Raw genomic sequence first — 19,379 nt, forward strand, 5'->3', positions numbered from 1 at the left:
CATGTGTGCCCATGTCCAAACACACACTTGGTGTCTGGCTGCGTATGTTGTGTCGAAGGACAGGGATGCTTTTCTGGCTGTCCCCAGGCTGAGAACTGGCCCCTAACAAAGCAGTCTGGTGAGCCATTTTTTTTCTCCTCCTGAGGCTTTGACATTTGCATGTTGGTGTTTTTATAATTCCTGGGATCTTTCCAGCCCTCTGCATGTCCTCTGGCAGAAGAGTCCCTGCACATTCCTGCATTTACACCTTCTCCTCCATTTCCATCCTAACCCTCTGAGTGCCGAAAGGTTTTCTACAGAGGAAATAAAACCTGTGTGCCCTGGAGGCTGCAAGGTCATAGGCTGGTGAGGGAACGCCACAGCATGGTGATGAATATCCCTGCACAGTATTTCCTACTGCATATAAGCCAAAACCAATTGACTTGAGAACGGCTTTTTTATATGACTTGTCTCAAGAGCAGGACTAATATTTTTCAATGGCAGATGTGTTATAGTGCTTTCATTCTGTTTACATGGCTGGGAAAGTGACCCATCTTACTTTTCATAGCTGCCATCTGTTGGTCAAATTCATTCCAATGCAATCAACCAAGTCATGCTTTTGTTTTTGGTTTTTTTTTATTTGTTTTGTTCTGGTTTTAATTATTATTGTCTCTGCGAATTTAATTCTGGGCTTTTAGATCGGTGAGTAGGACAAGTGTTTCTCTTGGTCTTACAACAGCTGCTTGAACATCTTGGCTTACTGATGGTAGAAAATATTCTATCTTTCTGCTTGCTTGCAAGTTTTTCAAAAAAATAACCCAACCAAAACCAAACCTTTGAACAGGTGAGCACTGAGTCAAAGCAGTGGAATGATTGATTTGAAGCTTTCTCACAATGCTTTGTCCAGGTCAACAGAGGACAATAATTAAAAGATCCATATCAACATGGTTCAGGTTTCAGGCAAATTAAGAGTCGAAGAATGCCAAGAGCCTCTTTCTCTCGAAAAAGAGAAAGGTCACATATCATTCCCTAAAGTAAAGCTTCTTTCTCAAATTCCCGTACACCAAGACCATATCCAGTCCATTCTTATTAAGTAATAATTTGTTCTGTTTATTTTTATCAACAGTCCTTCCTTCTGCCTTGTAATTATGCTTTGTAGTGACAAGGAAGCAGAAATGGAGAAGCTTTCCTGGGCAGCCTGCAGAGAGGTGGGCTGTGCTTCTGCCGAGAGAAAGGGTATGAGGATGGGCAGAATCCCAGCGCGTAGGGGCAAGTGCTGCTTTTTCACAGAATTTATTGGTGGTGTCCCGTTTCCACGTGTGGTAGGGGTCCTGGCTACCAAAGCATTCAGACCTTCAAAGCAGACCAGAGCTGGGAGCCACCGTCTTTCCACAAGTGTCTTACTGGGCTCCAGACACCACCACCACCCTCCCGCTATTCATTCCTGACTGTGGGAAGCAATGGAGGCTGCCAGCTCTGTGTCTGAGGCTAAGGGAGTCTCCTTGGAGAAACACTGCCCTGAAGGATTTCACTTGGTACCTAGCTGTTTTCCCCAAATCCCTGTTGGAGGTCTAAGGAGCTGACATCTGAAAGCCTGGCTGGACTCGCAGCCACGCGTGCCTTTGAACCTCCTGCACTGAATGTCAGACAAGCTCTGGTGAAACATCTCTGCTGCTCTTGGGAGCTCCCATGCACTGGCAGTGATGACGGAGGTCCGAGGCCACCTCTGTGAGATGGTGAGAGAAAATCCCAGGCTTCAGAGCACCCAGCCAGTGCCTCAGGTGCTGCAGGGGTCTTCTCACTGTTTGCACATCTGCGTACAGCTTGCCTCTCAGTAGAAAGCTGTGTGCCTTCACAGCCACATCTTGAGGACCCCGCCTTGGAGTGGGGTGGGCAAAATCTGTTGACAGCGGGTCCTCGGTGAGGATGGCAGCAAAGTGATTCAAATCCCCACAGTGACTCTGTGGCCTTCTACAGAAGAGCAAATCACACTGTGAAAAGAAGGGTTTAAGTGTCTCTTTATGGTGGTAAAAATTTAGGAGTGATTCTACTGCAGGCAGCAGAGCTATTCTGATAGAGGCAAGAAGCAAATCATGTCCTCTCTTTTCTCAATATGGGCAAGAAGAATGCGCCTTCTGTCCCACGTGGCACTGAAGAACGGGATGGACAGAATTGGTCTTTGTTTTGAAAGCACTGGAAATCAGAGACTTTCAAAGCATTTGCAGGGAAATGCTATAATTTAAGAGGATTGTAGGAGAGTTTTGGTTAATGTAACTATTCAATTACCTATAGAAAATGGAATTTACCATGTAGGAGAAATGATTAAAGGAGAAAAAAAAGCCCTTCTTAAAAGAAGCTGAAGATGGTGTCACTGTTGGTTTCAGAGTGATCTTATTTTAACTTCTACTGAGAAATTTTGACAGTATCTGTGTATTTTTACAAAGTCCTTAGGGATCCGCTGCAAATTTCTTGTACTTTTGGGGAGGGAATGTGATTTTTTTTTTTTAAGCTAGAAACTAGTTGTATACTGACTATTAGTTTTTACCTGCACTTATATTTCCATCAAACATCTGATGACCACTATATTAAGGGCTGTGTTTATTTTGCCAGAAAACCTTTTTTGTTATAAAATAAAATCTCATAGGAAAAACATCTGATTGGAGAAAAAAAAAAAAGCATTTTCCTCTGACAAAAAGCTCATGCTTGTTTAATAGTGTTTAACATTTTTCAGAGCAGGTTGGGGAAAGAAAATGAAATGAAAAAAATGTGGGCAGCTGAGAATAAAGGTAACAACCTCTTAGACTGGCTGCACGTGTGGGTGGTGGTGGTGACTGTGTTTTTTCTGTGTAAGTACAAATGACTTCTGAGATTTCATATCTTTATCATCTTTGTTAAGGTGGACCAGCTCTTCACTAGGAACCTGCCCAAAATACCTAAGCACTACTCTTCCACCTTAAAGTGGAAGTTCAGTGAAGCGAAGCTGAATTTCACACAGCCAGGTAAAGACCAGTGGAGAGCTCCCACTGCAGAAACAGGTCAGGTTAAACAGGGCTCTGTCTCGCATTTCGCCTACCTCCACTGCCTGTAGCTTGGCAGAGGTGGGCAGCAGATGAAAGGGGAGGAGATGAGATGGTGAAAGGGGTGATGACAGATGGGTACCACCCATACATTCCTCCTCGGATGCATTTTCACATCTGTTTGGCATTTCAAGGGTTGTTCCTATGAGCATCACTTAGAGACATTCAAGCAGGTGAGATCCTGCACTTGAAAGGCCAGGAAGGAGAAGAGTTTACCAGGGAGGTACATTGGACATGTGTGGTAAAGTGTGGCTGTATAAATTAAAGGGCTGAATGAGCCTCCAAAGAAATGTGGACTATCCAGCCTCTATACCAAACTCAGTGCGGTCTCTGGGTTTTCCTTTTCCTCCTTGGGAGAAGGTATTTTTCCAATGGTCTGAACTCCTGACCCAAACTTTTGCAGATCCATAAGTGGATAGATTTTGTTACTCCCCAGATGCTACTATTTTTAAGACCTAGATCATCTGTAGAAAATAGGACTCAGATGCTTACAAGTCTTTGTAGGAACTCTGCCTGGGGCAGCAAACCATCTGTCTTTTAAAATCTTTTTTTACCTTGTGGGTGGTGTTCAGTTGTAGCCTCACAAATAAAGCTGTAGCCCTATATATGCTTCCATTGCCTTCTGTCTTGCCAGCAGTGCAGCATGCCTGGGCATGAAGCCTCCAGCCCCAGAAATGTCAGCAGGTACCGAATGCTGCAGGGTTCCTCCTCTGCAGTCCCAGGGAGAGGAATGCAACCACCCTGTCTTCTTCCATCTGCTGGCATCCGTAATGTGGAGGAAATAAGGGACAGAGGCATTCATTCAGAAACTAATTCTTTAAAGTGCCTTTAAATACCTTAGTTGAATAACTTTGCTCTCTGACTTCCCAGTCCTGCCGTAAATGCAAAAAGCGGCAAAGATATTTTATGAGAGTTTTCAGTGGGTTTTGTTAAATGGAATAAACATACATTTGTAACATTCAGCAAACCCAGCTCTGAGACTATTGCTGTAACAGTGTTAAGGTAGTACAATAGTCAAATCAATGTCATAACTGAGTCTGAGGCAATGAGCCTCAGTGAGGCATCAGTGAGCTCAAGCTGCAGGTGTCCATTTCAAACCACAGATTCCCACGCCAAGGAATATGTGTGCAGGTGCCCAAAGGAGATGTTTTCCTTCAAAGGAGTGTCTCAAATATTGTTATGCTCTTCATGGGCACAGGACATGAGTGCCTTTAGTAGTTTTTGGATCTTCCATGCAGGGAGGCAGCCCAGCATGTGAAAACCAGGTCAGCTCTGGTTAGGGCATTAGAGACAGTGACAGTCTGATCTAGCAAGGAGGCAACTTCTGCTTTGACTCGTCTGCTGATCTAGTAGAACAGGATCTTCTTCTGCACTGTCTTGTATTAAAAGACACCAGTTGCTTTGTCTTAGAAAGCATCTTTAAGCTTTGGGATCCATTAAGTGACGTATTGCTTTTGGAAACAGATTTGATCTATTCAACTCTCGGTAGGGAGGTGGGAGGCTACCATGGAAGGCCCAGTCTCTCCTGACAGTTTCCTTGCAAAATCTGCCATTGAGGTGTCATGGACAATATTTCTTCCATATCACAAACGCTGAATGTGAGTTTTGTCCATCCATCTGGAACTCTATATCAGATTTTTTTACCTATTAATGGATTTTCTGTCATTATTCCATTAACTCTTGAAAAATTTTGCCTGGTGGGAGATTAGGGAAGCAGCTAAAGTTTAGAATTTTTTCCCATGATATTCGATGTGTAGACAGGGCTACTTTTCCATTTTTGTCAGGATGAGAGCCACTTAGGATAAAGAAATTCAAGATTGCTGCACACCAGACACAGGCCATATTTGGGTAACTTTCCTTATGAGAATCAAGGACAAGTTTCAGACTAAAACTTCAAGGCACGCAGTGGCATGGATCCAGTCTATCTAAAAGATTGCCTGTAGCTCTGGAATGAGGACAGTGAAGGAAAATCCTTTCCCAAACCACAGTGAGACTTTCTGGTTCCCAAATAAAACTCCTCCATGTGGCGACGCCTTCTCAGGAATGGATGCCCATGCTTTCCTCCATGGTAGCAGGGCGTCCAACACTGCGGTATTGCTGCTGGATACCACTGGGCTTTAAAAGGTCACCATTAAGCACTGCGGTCCCTGTTGTTTTTCTTTACGTGGGAAACATGTCTCTTATAGGCCCCTCTGCCAGGATGCTAAGTGAATGCACTTCTACGGGAATGCAGCCCTCCAGCCAAGCTGTGAGATCTTCACATCTTTTCTTGGCCAAAATTTTGCTTTCTCCACTGTCGATCTATTAGTTATGCTCCTCCAGAGGGCAATGGGAAGCCTGAAGGAGACTGGTGGGACTAGCGGCTGCACTGAATGGCTACCTTATTGACCAGCACTGGGACCATGGGCAAGTCCCAAGCCTATTTTGAAGCAGCACGTAGCATCTGATCTTTTTTCAGTTATAGTTGCTCCTTCCCTAAGGTGATCTCTGCTAGGTGGTAGGAGTGGCCTGAGCGTCCTACAAGGGAAGAAAGGCAGAGCTCCATAGGAAAGACAGTAGCTAAGGTGCCTTGCTACTATATGAATGAAGTGGCACCGGACCCTTTGGCAGGTGAGGTCTAGGAGGATTTTTACCAAGAAGCCTGGAGTTCTCAGAAGGGTTTTAGTTCAGTCAGTTGATGAGTAACATAAACTTTGGGCTCAGAAAATAACAGGCATTAAAGGTGATCAGGGATTTACAGTCTGCATTCCTAAAACTCTAGAGGGCAAGGTATTAGGTGGAGGCTAGAACCATTTATTTTAGTTATATTAAATGGAAACTCTAGACACTGGCTGACTCTGCCTGTTCCTACTGCTAACACCACCTGGCAGAAAGGTTATATTATTATTATCTGCTGTTTACTTTTCTCCTTTTAAAAATCTTTCAGCCTCCCAATCAGAAATGGGCACAATGCCATGGGCTCTAAGACATGAGGCTCAAGTGAGGAAAAGCAATCAGATATGGAAAGCAGTTGCAAACATTTTTCATTCGGCTATCTGGGCAATCCTGGGGAATGCCAAAAGGATCCGGATGAAAACAGTCTACTATCTGTAAAAAGGGATGACAAGTAATATTTTTCACAAAGATAGAGAGCAGCTGTACTCATGAATCTGTAGCTCAGGTAATGCTGCCTCACCCACACGCCCAACATAGCCAGCAGCTAACCAGGACCATGGGAAGGACCATTGCCTGAGCGGTGGGCACCAGGCCACCATGGCTCTGCCAGCAGGTCTGCGATCTTCTCCAGGACACTGCAGACTCCCCAAGATCTGTGCCTCACTTTGTTCCTTTGTTGGTAATGTTTGAGTCGTGGGTTGTTCTGTGGTGTTTTTCCAGGTATGTGACAGTTCCAGATGGTGAGAAGGGCAAGAATTCAGTAGGGCTGCTTCTAGGGTTGTGTGAAATGGTTGAGAGCTGAAGGAACAAAGAGCTACCCTGAAACATTTCCTGGTACTTCAAAACCCCACTGGTTCCCTGCTCTTCTGTCTCAGGACTGACCACCTCTGCTACATCTGTAAAATTAGCCATCCCCAAAAATGCAAATAAAAGGGGAATTTTCCCCATACTATTGGAAACCCTTGAGCCAATTACCATGTTTATCACCTTGGGAGAAAAGACCCTTGCAGGTGAATGATTCTCTTCCTTTTCAGCAGTACAAAGTGAAAATTTTGTTTCAGGAGCCTTTATGCTCCCTTTTGGAGGCAAGGGGAGTGAAAGCCTGCTTGGGCATGGCAGCTCATGCCCTACGTGTTTGTGTAGAGGATCACTATGATGTTTCCTGACCCTGTTGCTCTGTCTGCACAACATAGATTCAAGCCACTGACCTCCCCCCCACTCAGTAAACCAGGGAAACCAAAGCCATTTTTCTCCCTGGCTCTTCCTGTAAGGATATGACACTCACAACAGCTCTTTTAGCATGGCAACTCCACCGAACCCACCAGGAAGAATAAATTAATTCTTAAAAATAAACAGCTGTCCATAAAAGAGTCTTCCGATATCCTAGGGGTCTCAACGACAAATCACCTTTGCTACCTACCCCCAGTGAATATTCCCTGCTTGTCAGGCCAGCTAATTGTTTTGGAGTGGATGTAATACATCTCCTGCCAGGAGAGGTTTGTGAGGCACATGATGCTGTAAACGATCTTCTGTTTATCTAATCTCTTCTCTTGTTGCTATCATTGCACATATATACAAACTCCCTTTATAGCTTCCCTCCAGCCACTGCTCTGGTTACAAGCTTAAACAAGTCCTTGCTCATTTTAGAGCTACAGGCTTATTTAAGGAAATGAATGCAATAGCACTAGGCTGTTATTGTCTCCTAGCAGGTAAGATGGTGTGCTGTCCGTACTCAGCCTGATTTCAATAGCAAGGTAATGATTTTTGCAGAAATTCCTCTCCAGTCAGCAGCTGCTCAGCTGGGACACAGGTCTGCTGTTCTTGGCTCATCTCACATATGCAGAGACGACCCTAGTTTGTTTTAACATATGGAAATAAGTCCTAAAAACAGATATACATACCCAAGTCAGAGGAAGGTGCGAGAAGTATGTCAGCCAAGAGCTGGATCCTGGTATCTGCTGATGGGACAGCAATGCAGCTCACTAGAAGACACTCGGGCAAAGCTGAAGAAAGGACGTGAACGCACCATCCAGCACCCAATGCACATTCCTAAAGCAAGTGCTTAAGCCACAAGGCTGCAATAAAAGTGTGGCTTAGCGTGTAGGCCAGTACTAGAAGTGACCTTTTCTCTGTGTTGCCAGAGAGAAATGTGAGACCAGAGAAGGTTTTGTGATGGCTTATAATCTCCCTATCACTTCTGTAGTGAGTGAGCAGGCAGGCAATTAAGTTTTAATTGAAAAATTGGAGGGAATGGGGGAAAAAAAATAAACGCTTAAGTCAGCAAGTCACATTAGTGACAGCAGCTAATGTTTCTAACATGAGCTTTAAATCCTTAGCCTCCCTCCAAAGCAAACGTATTATGCATTGTTCGTAATGCTCTTAATGGGAAATATTTAGTCATCCAAATAGTAGAAGTACATTCATTTATTTGCTCAGAGCCTGGATCAATATTAATAGGTCATCTTAGAGGAGATGTATTTAGTTTTCATTTTAGAGATCACCTGCACAAAACAGTTTGTAAGCTGGGCATCTTGGTTTCCTGAGACCAACCTCTGAAAACAAGAAGCTGGCTGAAGGCTTTAAGGTTTGTGATGGTGGGGAAAATGGATCAGGACTTTCCTGGCAGGAGAAAGCACTGCTTCAGCACAGAGGGCCTGTCTGAAGCCACCTAAGATCTGGTCTCAGGAGGGCCGGCACCTGCTGGAGTGACAGGATTTGCTCTCCTGTGGTGTACAAATGCTGCAATGGTCTGCAGCCTCTGCTTCAGGCCACGGGCTGCAGCCATGTGCCCGTATCATACAATGGTTTAGATTGGAAGGGACCTTGAAGATCATCTAGTTCCAACCCCCCTGCCATAGGCAGGGACACCTCCCAGGCTGTGGCTGTGCCCTTTGCTTCTCCAGACCCTCCACTGCACCTGCCCCACGTGTAACCCCAGGGGCAGTGCCCAGGGCTTCTTGGGTGCTAGGAGACTCGCTTGATGGCCTCAATCCACCACCTGCTTGAGTTTCCCCACCTACTATATACAGCTATTAACTGTGGAGAGATTGTGAAGAACATAGTGATGTACAAGAGAGGTAAGTCTCTCTTTAAAGAATTAACAAGAATTGCTGGCACTGGTGACAATAGGAAATCACATTTTCTGGGTAAAAGGAAAATTATGTATTCAGGCATTCCAGTCCCTGGGAGGAGGGGGGCTAGTTAATGAGTGCATGTTGAAACATATCCACTGCCAGTGAAGACACATTTGAACGAAATCCAAACACAGTAACTAAGCAGCTCAAGTTTTTTCTTTCTAGGAACCAGCCCAAACCCAGCTCATACTGGAGATCGTTTGCTGTTTGAGAGCAGCCCGTGTGAGATCCCAGCCCCTGTCCCACCACCAGGTGTTGGCAGCACATGGTCCCTGCACTGCTGGCTTCAGACCCCAGAGAGGAGTCTGCTGTGGAGGGAGTCTGTTGCTCTGCTTGGTTCATGTATGATGAGGGTGGTGGGTGCTGCAGCTAGGGGCTGAGAAGAGAAAGTGCCGAGCTTGCTGGAGGCTGTAGCCTCCTGATAGTCAAGGAGTTAACATATTTTTCAGTGCTTTTGTGTTGTGTGACTCTTACATTATGAAATTACCAATGAATTTTACAGGAAGGCTGCTTTTGCACTGAAAGTATACATGAGAAAGCCTTGTCTTTTTAGCTTTGCATTACAAGCTCATTTTTAACTCCAAATGGTCTTTTTTCCACTCTCTCAGGAAATATGGTGATTTTTCCCACCATGCTGGGGAAGGGAATAGGAAAAAAAATGGATAATTCTATGTTCATAAAGAATAGAATATGACAAATGCAATTTCAAGCTATTTCACCCTTTGCTGTGAATATTTTCACGTTGTCCCTCTGGGCGCCCCATATCCAGATGGGGTTTGCATAGAGCTGCTGGGGCTCCTTATCCGGGGCAATACCGTTACCCAGGGCTAGGAGATGTATTTGCCATCGGACCAGCTGTAAAGAGGAGAGAGACTGTCCTGGGCAGGGACTGGCCTGTGATTTTCTGCTGATAAATAAACATCTCTGTTTCCCTTTTGCACTATGCAACTTGATTGTAAAGGTTTCAAAGAAAAGTTGAGCTGACATCAAAAAGAGTCTCCAAGGCAAATAAAGGGAGATTTATTTTCTTATTCAGGTTTCTCAAAGGCTCCTTCTCTGTGCCCTTTCTGTACACAGTGGTTTTCACCATTCAGGAATGCTTTCATTTAATGTCTGAAATAGTTTTTTGTATCTCCTGGTATCTTTCTTTAACCATAAAATAAACTTTCATTCCTTAACAGGTCTAAGGATGTGGGGTTTGGGGCAGCACGTAAATAATTGATCCAGAAGATAATTTTTTTACTCATTGTACTATTAGACTTGGTTTTTCACTAGGCCATTCTCTATGTCCTGGTCTCCTCATAAAAGTTTGGTCAGTATAATGCTGTAAAGATGTAATTTTGTGTTTAACCCAAAGTAGTTACATCAACTCAGCTTAAAAGTCCAGAATGTGACAGCTTTTGTACGGGTACAACTTATGTCCTTTGCTGTGCAGGAACAGAAATGGCAGTACGCATTTATACATAAGTGTGTGTACCTTACACTGGCATCAGGGCACCTGCGGTGGACAGGGCTGTACCCATGCAAGTCTGCTGGGATGGTTATGGGGACAGGGAGAGAAATCCTTATTACTGGTAGTACTGAGGGATTATCTCACAGCTGCTTTGCCAGGTCCAGGCTGCTCTTGGGAACAAGCTGCTGGGCAAGACGGACCACAGGGCAGATCTACTCTGACTGCAACTTTATGACCTTCTCTGAAGCCTCTTTTTCTCAGGAAAAGAACAAACCATTTGTAGCCCCTCCAGCACAAGCAGCTGCCACCAACATTATTGAACAAGGCAGAGCGTGCCTCATGCTGCTGATGTTTTTTTCAATTTTCTTAAAGTCTATAGATAAGATGCAGATACAATGATGATGGGACTTCAGTGTATTAAACTGCAGACACTGGTAGGCAGGGATGCCTGTCTGTGAGATGAATTCCTGTACAGTGATAATGGGTGATCGGGATTTCCTGCATGGCTGTGTGAATCGGGGCCATCTGTCAGCAGCTTTCTGTGGTGACAGGCCAATGCTGAAAAGACAGATGGAGGGAATCTGAAGCGAGAGACCTTCCCATCTGTAGGGGAGGCTGAGCAAGATAGATTTACAGTCTGCCTCATTCTCTTTAGGAGTGATGCTTTCCTGAAATGTTTTTTTCTCTGTACATGTGACATTTTGGCAGTGGGTTGTTCCCCAGGTACTGCATTAACTGCTGGGAAAGAGAACTGCAGGGTTTCAGCTCAGGTAACCACTCTATGTCCTGGGCAGCTGTATCTCAAAACCTGCCTGAAGGTGCAAGGATGTTTCATCCCAATCCTGACTTCCAAAGACTGGGAAGAAGACGAATCGGGAAGAGGCAGAGGGAGCTCAGCCATTATCTGTAACCACACAGAGATTAAAGATACAGCTTAAAAGTAGCTGCCTTGTGCTCTGACAGCAGCTTATCAAAATATTTACTATATCCCCCTTGACTTAATGTAGTTTTTGATGATTCTCTGTGCTATCCCACGTAACTAATTTATTGCAATTCAAGTATGCCATTGTTGGTTTTGAACTCAAACAAATGGTTTTAGTGGTGATTTATGTTTAAGAAATAGGAGCTGCCTAGTACTGGTGAGCTATCCTACAACAACAAACCAGCCCAGTCCTCATAATAAAGCTGTTTTGTGGCAGTACAGATTAAATGTCTAGCCTTTCTAAGATTTCCATGCTTTCTTTGTGGTACTGGAATTGCTGAAGATGAGGTGGTTTAAGGCTACAAGCAGGACAGGGACACTACAGAAAAGCTGTATCTTTCATTAGGCAAAAGTCTTCAGTAACTGAAGGCTTGTCTAGTTTTTCCAGCTATGTCATTTAGTCTAATAAAAGATACTGCCTCCCCTTCCAAACCTTTGTTGTGGACATTTTAAAATGGGCTTACTTTTAAAGAAAATGAAAAATTAGAGAGGATGCAATGGAAAGTCACACACACACTCCAAAAAATGATCTGAGAGTTTGTGATTGCTTTGCAGTATGGGAATCGGAGAGCTCAGGCTACTTAGTGCATCAAGACAAAAAAAAAAAGGAACTTGCTCAGACTGGTAGGTGCCTTCATGGGAAGAGCTTACCCAGTTGTGAAGGGCTTTTTACTCTTGTGGAGTCACGGAAAGAACCACAGCTGGAGATTAAATTTGAACTAGAAATAATGGCATTATTATTTTTTTATGGTACGTTGCTTTCTATAAGCTTTTCTCTACATTCAGCTTGCAGGCTCAATATGACAGTAGCAAAGGGAAAATACAGGACCTGTACATCACATTGACTGATCCTTTCTCCTCTTGTAAAGAGTAACTCTACAAATGAGTTAAAAGAGCATGGGATTAGCTCCAAAGAGTCTGAAGTCCTGCGGTGTCTCTGAGGCTAAGGAGGACACAGGGATTCCTGGCTCTTTGTGTTTGCCATCCTCCTCCAGAGGCAATGAAATACCATACAGCCAAGCACATACTATAAATAATGAATGACCTAAAGAACCATTTGGGGACCAGTAAACACTGGAGGGATTTACTGGCTAGCCTAGGATTTAAGAGACCTGCCTCAAAAGATCTGCTCTGGACAAGGGTATTAGTAGCTCTTCCCTCACATTTATCTGTGAAGATAATTACATTAAGGCTTGTAGGAAGCTCATGTGCTGCAAAGTGAAGGCCAGGTGCTTAAGAACTAATCAAAGGATGCGGACATACAATAAATAGGTTGGCGGCCGATGGGACGGGCTTTCAAGAGGATCCAAAGCCTTTCCCCTGCAAAAAGCGGAGTGAACATTTGTCTTACTGACTGTTCAACAAACATCGTCCAAGCAGTTCTGGCGCAGCCACCCAACGCGTCTGATCGCCCTACCACCTGCTCCTCTTGCTTCTCAGTGCCCGCGCTGCAGGCGACTGCACCAGCCTGGTGAGAGCACGGAAATCATGGGGAGAACGCGTGCAATATTGGCTGAATAGCATCAGCCTGTAGCCCTGCACCCAGTTAGCGAAGTCCAATTTAAAATCCATTCAAAGTGAAGCAAGAGTGTGCACTTGCAGGTTTTTCCTCTCTTCTCTTCAATTGCTCCCTGCCTCTTGGTTTCTCTCATCCCCAGGATTATTTTGCCTTGAAATTAATCAAGGTCCTTTAGACCACACACATTAACAGCCTCCTGGAGACAAAGCAGTTTGCCACTCACATGTGCTTGAAGCAACCAAGTTGTACCAAAAGGTCCACTTAGGGACCCTTTTCCTTCTGGCTGTGAAATTGGAAAGATGGTATGGCTTGACCCACTTGATTTGCTGAGGACCAGTAGTGAGAGGGATAACATGTCTGACCACAAGAAGAGTGTGGGCAAGTCTCCCTGCCCAGGTTAACCTCTTCCCTGCCTTGGGGGTACAAGGTGAAGTTCCTACTGCCTGAAGATTTTGTCTGGGGGACAGGGTGGGCAAGAGATCTCACCCAAGGAAGGAGACTTTTGCAGATGTTATTTTGTACACTTGTAGAGGGCAGAAGCACCAAGCAGGAGGGGGGGGGGATAATTAACAGGAGCTGCTTTGGGATCAGTTAGTAGCACACAGCCCCTGGAGCTGCTGGTGCTAGTGGCTGCAGCTCAGCCCACCGCTCATCTCTGGTGGGCTGTTGTGACCCACAGCCTGCTGCAACCAGCGGGGTCCCCGCCTGACACCGCTGAGCTGTGGATCAGGCTGGTGCTCAGAGGAGCTGCCTCTGGTGAGGCTCCAGCACACTCACAGGGAGCCTGGAGAAACGGGGGCTGATAAAACAAGCCACAAAAAGTGGCTTCCCACTGACCAGCTCCTGCCAGGCAGAAGCCCCTCTGCTGCTGGGCTTCTGTTAAGGGGTGTCAGGTGCCTGCTAATTACAGCTAATGAGGAATTTAATTGCCCTTCATCACATGGCTGGCTGTTCAGGCTGCTGTGTGGTTGGGGGTGGGTGGTGGCTGTGTGTCTCCTTGCCTGGCTCTGGCCCACACACGTGGTGGGAAGGGGCAGGAGCCCTTCCTCGGCCCTCAGCATGGGAGGCTCTGTGGGGAGGGGTTGTCCCAGGCCCACAGTCCCAAGCACACGCATGTGCCCTTCTGCTCTGCTTGCTTGCATCTAGAGGTCCCTGGATGTGGTAACCCTTCCTGCTGGGATCTGCCTCCTCTGCTCAAACCTGGGGACTTGTGAAGACTTCCTGGCAAGGTACGTCCTTCCAGAGGGGGCCTTGGGTTTGTGCAGCGGCTGTTGTTGTGGGCTGTGTGGGGATGGCAGAAAGCAGGATCCTGGTGCTTTTGAGTGGTGAGACCCTGCTGATGGGCTGGGTCCACCTGCCTTGCCATGTGCTGGTGGGTTTGCTTTGATCCATGTTGTCCTGCTTGTTCTGTGTGTTTGGGGGATGGAGCCAGGTGGGAAGACAGTGCTTGTGGAGCATGTGCAGGTAGGCAGGTATTGGCTTGGACACACTCTATGGACAAGCATGCTGCCCCCTGCCACATAGCAGCAACATCCTAATCCCATCTCTGGTGTCAGTGTCTTTACCACCTGGACTCCCCAGCACCACGGTTTGCCCTGTGTCCCTGTCCTGTTCCATGGCACGTGTAGCCACTCTTCTCTCATCTGTCTGCACGTAGGCTACATACCTGCCCTGAGAAAGATGGGCATGACTCATCTTTGCAAAGATGACTCATCTTATGCAAAAGATAGTAGCTATGTTCAGGTAACATCCAAGTAGGTAAGGAGATGTATAACACATTGTATGTTTTAGAAAGTTGTGTTATACTCTGGAAGAAGCCTAGCTTCCCTCCTAACCATTTAACAAGTTAAAATTACTGCATTCCAGTTTACCAGATCAGTCATCTTTTTCTTTATGACCAAAGGCAAAGTGTTCCTCAAAGAGCTTAAGTCCCAGAGTAAAGTTGCCCTTATGACTATTACATTCAGCACATGGCCTTTTCTTTCCTGAAGGCAGCTGATATGTAACCAGGATTTTATAAAAAGACCATTACTGAACAGCCTAATGGGACATAATGCATTTGTGTGTGTGCGCTTGACTGTGCGAGTCCAGAATAGCCGTGCTGGCTGGAGAGTATGGCTGCGGGTTAGAGCTGGGTGTGATTTACCCTCAGCAAAACTGCCTGGCTCCAGCAAAATGTCCTTGTCTGTTTGATTTCATATCAATTGAACGTGTTCTCAGAGACTTGTTGAAAACTGATGAGGTTTGGATTTCGTTTGACAGGACGCAGCCAAGAGCATTTTAGTATTTTTAGCAGCATTTTTTTGACTGCTAAGAAATTCTCTGAACCACCTAATCTGACTAGATGACTGAATTCTTTAAAAAAAAAATAAAAAAGAAAAAAAGAAAAAGGCAAGTAGTAAATGGAAGGAAATGGGATCATTTCAACAGCTACCAGGTGGTGGGTTACAGGAGATCCAAATGCCCCTGTGTTACAGCCTGATGTACATCAGGCAGCTCGGCTGGTCCTGGGGGGGAAAAAGGCTATGGGCCAAATTAGGATTCTGGTCATGCTTGTGTAAGACTAGAAGAAGCCTTTCAGCCTGGAGAAGTTTAGAGAAATAGCTGCGTTTTGAGCAAGTCAAATGCGCTCTTTCAAGAACCCTGTTTTGCCGGCGAAATATTGCAAATGCTAAGCTATAAAGCCGGTATTGAATCTTTGCTTGCCTGCAGAAGTGCCTCATTCAGTCGTGTTTTTAAGCCTCCTTTCAGTGGCTGGCAGGGCAAAACCGTGCTGGGGGGCTGCGCAATGGCCCTGTTGTAGTTCACTTCTGATCGGTGACATGGGCTGACACTGTTGTGACACATGGGCACAGAGGGAGGCATAAGCTTTTATGTGCTCTGAATGCAGGGCTCTGGGACGAGTCTCAGCTGAGTGCACCTGCAAAATGCAGGGGCAGCTGAGCACCACAGCACAGAAAGGAAAGGGAAAATCTTCCCGGCTGCAGAGGTACCCCTTGCTGGAGAGTGGGATTGGCCAGCCCCGTAGCCCAGTTGGAGCCAGATCACCTGCTTCAGTCCCTTGTGTTGTTCCTCCACCCTGGTAACTCCTTTGAACTCATTCTGCAGGCTGGCCTTGGCCCCTTCTGTCTCTGGGATGGGTTCACGTCATTTTTAGCAGTCCCATTTCTAGGGGTCACCTGTGGCTTCTGGCTTTGGTGTGTGCAGTTAGTGGAGGTGGCACTGGCAAGGTACGGGGATGTACAGGGCAGGAGTCTGCAAAGGCAAGTGCATTTCTCTGCTCTCTGGAGGACATCCAACAGGTCCCAGAATTGTTTGGTGCCTTAGATTTCCCACTGTGGGATAGGAATTGAGAAGGCAAGTGCATGTATGCTACAGGTCACATAATACACAGTTTCTTTCCAGCAACATATAGCTGGTGCAGCTTAAGGTGAAACCAAAGCTGTCCTGGATCACTTAGGGCTAACATGAACATGCCTGAAGCTAGGGAGCATTTCCTCAAAACCCCTTTCTTGGGAAAACTCAGCCCATGAAAGCTTAGGTAAAGTTTAACCCTTGCCTGTGGGTCAGCCTCTCTCAGCAAACCTCTGGCAACACACTGCAAGATGAGGCGGAAAAAGCCAACCTACTACAGCAAGTTCAGACACTGCTGCCAAGGCAGACAGCAGAGGTGGAGGGGACTCTGTGTGGCAGAAGAGGTTGCACCCTGACATCTCTGAACGTTGAACTGCCCATGGTTTCAGTGGAAGAGGGGTCCCAGCCTTATCTGGAGGATGAGGACTCTGTGGCTGCTTCCTTCTCCCACAAGGAGTGTTTGAGCCCGAACTGTCTACATGTCTGCAGGAAACGAGAAAGCCCACAGCCTCTCTCAGCGTAACCATCAGCGCTGGCACTGACCCATAGCAGCTCACCCTTTGTGGCTTGCTGGTAACAGCAACATTTTTTTAATGGCTGCCACATCCCAGAGCACCTTCAGGTCTCACGTGCTCCTTGGCACACCAGCTGGCTCTGAAAATCAGGGTACCGGTAATACCGACATGTCTCTTGGAGTGCCTTGTGGCCATCCTGGCCCTCTGGCTGTGCTGGCTATTAAAGGAAGAACCAACAATTTAGCAAGATAAAGTCAAAACTCTGCACCGGGAGAAACTTGACATGTTATTTGCATGTCACCTAGGTGACATCCGAACAGCTGTCTGTGGACATCTGATCTGAGCAGCATGGGCCTCCCTTTTGGTGTTGCCCTGGGGCTTTGCGCCCTGTCACTGATAATTATGTTATGTTACATGTAGATCAAGAAGCTGACCCTGTGTAACACGGCATAAAGCAATGCAGGGAATATATTGGGACAAAGGGGTGGATCCTAATCGGAAACATATGTAGGATATATTTGCTCTAGTCAAAACTGTCCTGTCTGGAGACATGCCTGTCAAAGGAGAAGGCAGCTCATTAAATGCTGAAGCATCCCTGGGTTGGTGAGTCCTGGAGCCTGAGAAATGCAGGACCTGAATTCCCCTGGTATACAGCTGTGGCTGCGGTGCAGAACAAAGAACTAGTACTGGGGTAGAGCTGCAAGGAGGGGCTGGCGTTGGGAATCGGACACCAGGATGAATGATCCTTGCACAACTGCAAACTACTGACAGTACTTGGGATCACAGCCACGAAAAGAACTTTTATTCCTTTTGCCAGCCAGAGTGGGGGGGAGCTGTGAGGCTGAGAAGTGATCCCATTGCTGCCCTTGCCATGCTCATCGTGGACTTGCAGCACACCCTGGCTAAGATTTGAACATCTGTGGGTCTATCTTTTAGAAGACAGAGCTTTTAAAAGCAAAAGGAGGTGCTTATGGTCGCAGGGATTCACACCAGCCATGCTTCCCTTTTATTCAGGTGATACAGTCCCAGGCTGGCTCTGGAGAGTGTGTGAACTGTTAGGGCACATTTCTTCCTTTACGTGACTTCTCTGGCAAAGAAAGCTGTGGCTTCCTGACTCTCAAGGTCAGGGAATTTTTGGCCAACATCATTCCATTTAAGAAACAGTAATTAGCAGCAAAAGCTTTACACCACTGCTGTGAAAAGGGAGCTTTCTCAGCTGTTTTCGTTTCAGGGTGACATGTAGAACACATAACACGAAGAGGGATTGTGAGAGCAGAGAAGCGCTTGAACTGCCCTATCCCGGCAGCCACCAGAGCCCTCGCAGACAAGAGCTGAGACCCAGCATTGCTTTAAGAGAAGGATATCATCTCAGCAGGGGAGATGGCTCTCTCCACAAGTGTGCCAGTGCAGTGTGTATATTCCCACATTTTTGAAACTGCATAGCAAGCTTTGGGTTAAGATCCTAAAGATGATTAGTTTCAGCCTGGTGGTGTCTCTCTCCTCCTTCAGGGCCCCCTGCCAGAAGCATGCGCTGTTCCTTAAGCTGTTTTAATGGCCAAAATGTTAATGCCATCTGCCACCAGTGTTCATTAGCCATGGGCTCAACTCTGCTTTCAAACAGCTGTTTGGAAGTTTACCTCTCTGAGAGCTCAAGCTTCTGCTGTGCCACTCCTGGACTAAATGCAATGTACTTATAACTTAGGAAATCCCAGAAAAGCCAATTCGTAGAAGACTGCTATTTTATCTGTAACCTCACAACCCTTAGCTAAAGTGGCATCACTGTTTTAATTCACTTTGCATCATGATTTTTCATGTATTTAAAACTTCTGAGACAAGCAGACCTCAGATGCAGGGGTGACAACTTTGCATAATTTATTGCATGGGGAGAAGGAAAGCTTTGGTTTAGATAATTTTGTACCTAAAAACTTGCTGGGCTATAGAACTGTGGGTTGTGTTTTGGTTGCTTTTTTAGTGTCTGCTTTCAGAGGTGATATTTTTTTTTAAGTGTATCACAGAACTATGAGTATATGTATAGTGTATATATTTTATTGATTTAAACAGAACTCAGGGATTTAAGTTCTTCTCTTGAGCTAGAGTTGCACATGTGTGCAGTGGAGTTGCTACTGAGTGGATCCACATGCTTGTAGAGGACTTCTGGCTGTATGGGCAGCCCTGCATGAGTTACTGCTCTTCTGTGGAAATATTTGACCTGCCAGTATATCAGATGTCTGCACAGCCTGGGCAGTGTTCACCCTGATAAAATATCTGGCTAGAAAAACAGTTAATTTCCAGGGAAAACCAGGTGCACAGTAGTCTTAATTGAAAGGAGAAGTACCATTTTCATGGAGCTTTAAAGATTTAAATTAGGGTATTATTTTATTTTAGAATTATTTAAAAATTAAACCCTCTATAAGCAAGGACACAGAAGCCACTGTGAATTGGTGTCTAACTGTGTTTATTCAGGAACAAAATCCTTTTCCTTGTCTCCAGGGTTTTTCCTATTTTCAATTGCAAGCACTTTGCAACCAGTCAGTTTTGGCTCTTTAGACCCAGAAATCCTTTGCCACTCTTCAGAGTCATTGCTTTATGGTTAACTTGGATTTTGAAACTCATGGGACTTTTATTCCAATTCTTACAGTTTTTGTGTTTATGCATTTTCTTATGTCATTAATTCAGAGGAAAAAAGTTATAAAACGTGTTCTTATGTACTG

The 19,379-nt window shown here is 45.6% G+C and overlaps 1 protein-coding gene across 1 annotated transcript in view; it reads left to right on the plus strand.

Moving 5' to 3' along the window:
- Positions 1–1,682: 1,682 nt before the first annotated feature.
- Positions 1,683–19,379, plus strand: part of CXCL12 (chemokine (C-X-C motif) ligand 12) — a 72,344-nt gene continuing 54,647 nt past the window's right edge. The window contains exons 1-2 of the mRNA XM_009888811.1: positions 1,683–1,715; positions 2,876–2,978. Of these exons, the coding sequence (XP_009887113.1) occupies positions 1,683–1,715; positions 2,876–2,978 (136 nt within the window). The remainder of the gene's footprint in view (positions 1,716–2,875; positions 2,979–19,379) is intronic.

Source organism: Charadrius vociferus, unplaced genomic scaffold, assembly GCF_000708025.1.
Source record: "Charadrius vociferus isolate BGI_N301 unplaced genomic scaffold, ASM70802v2 scaffold436, whole genome shotgun sequence".
Lineage (NCBI taxonomy): Eukaryota > Metazoa > Chordata > Aves > Charadriiformes > Charadriidae > Charadrius > Charadrius vociferus.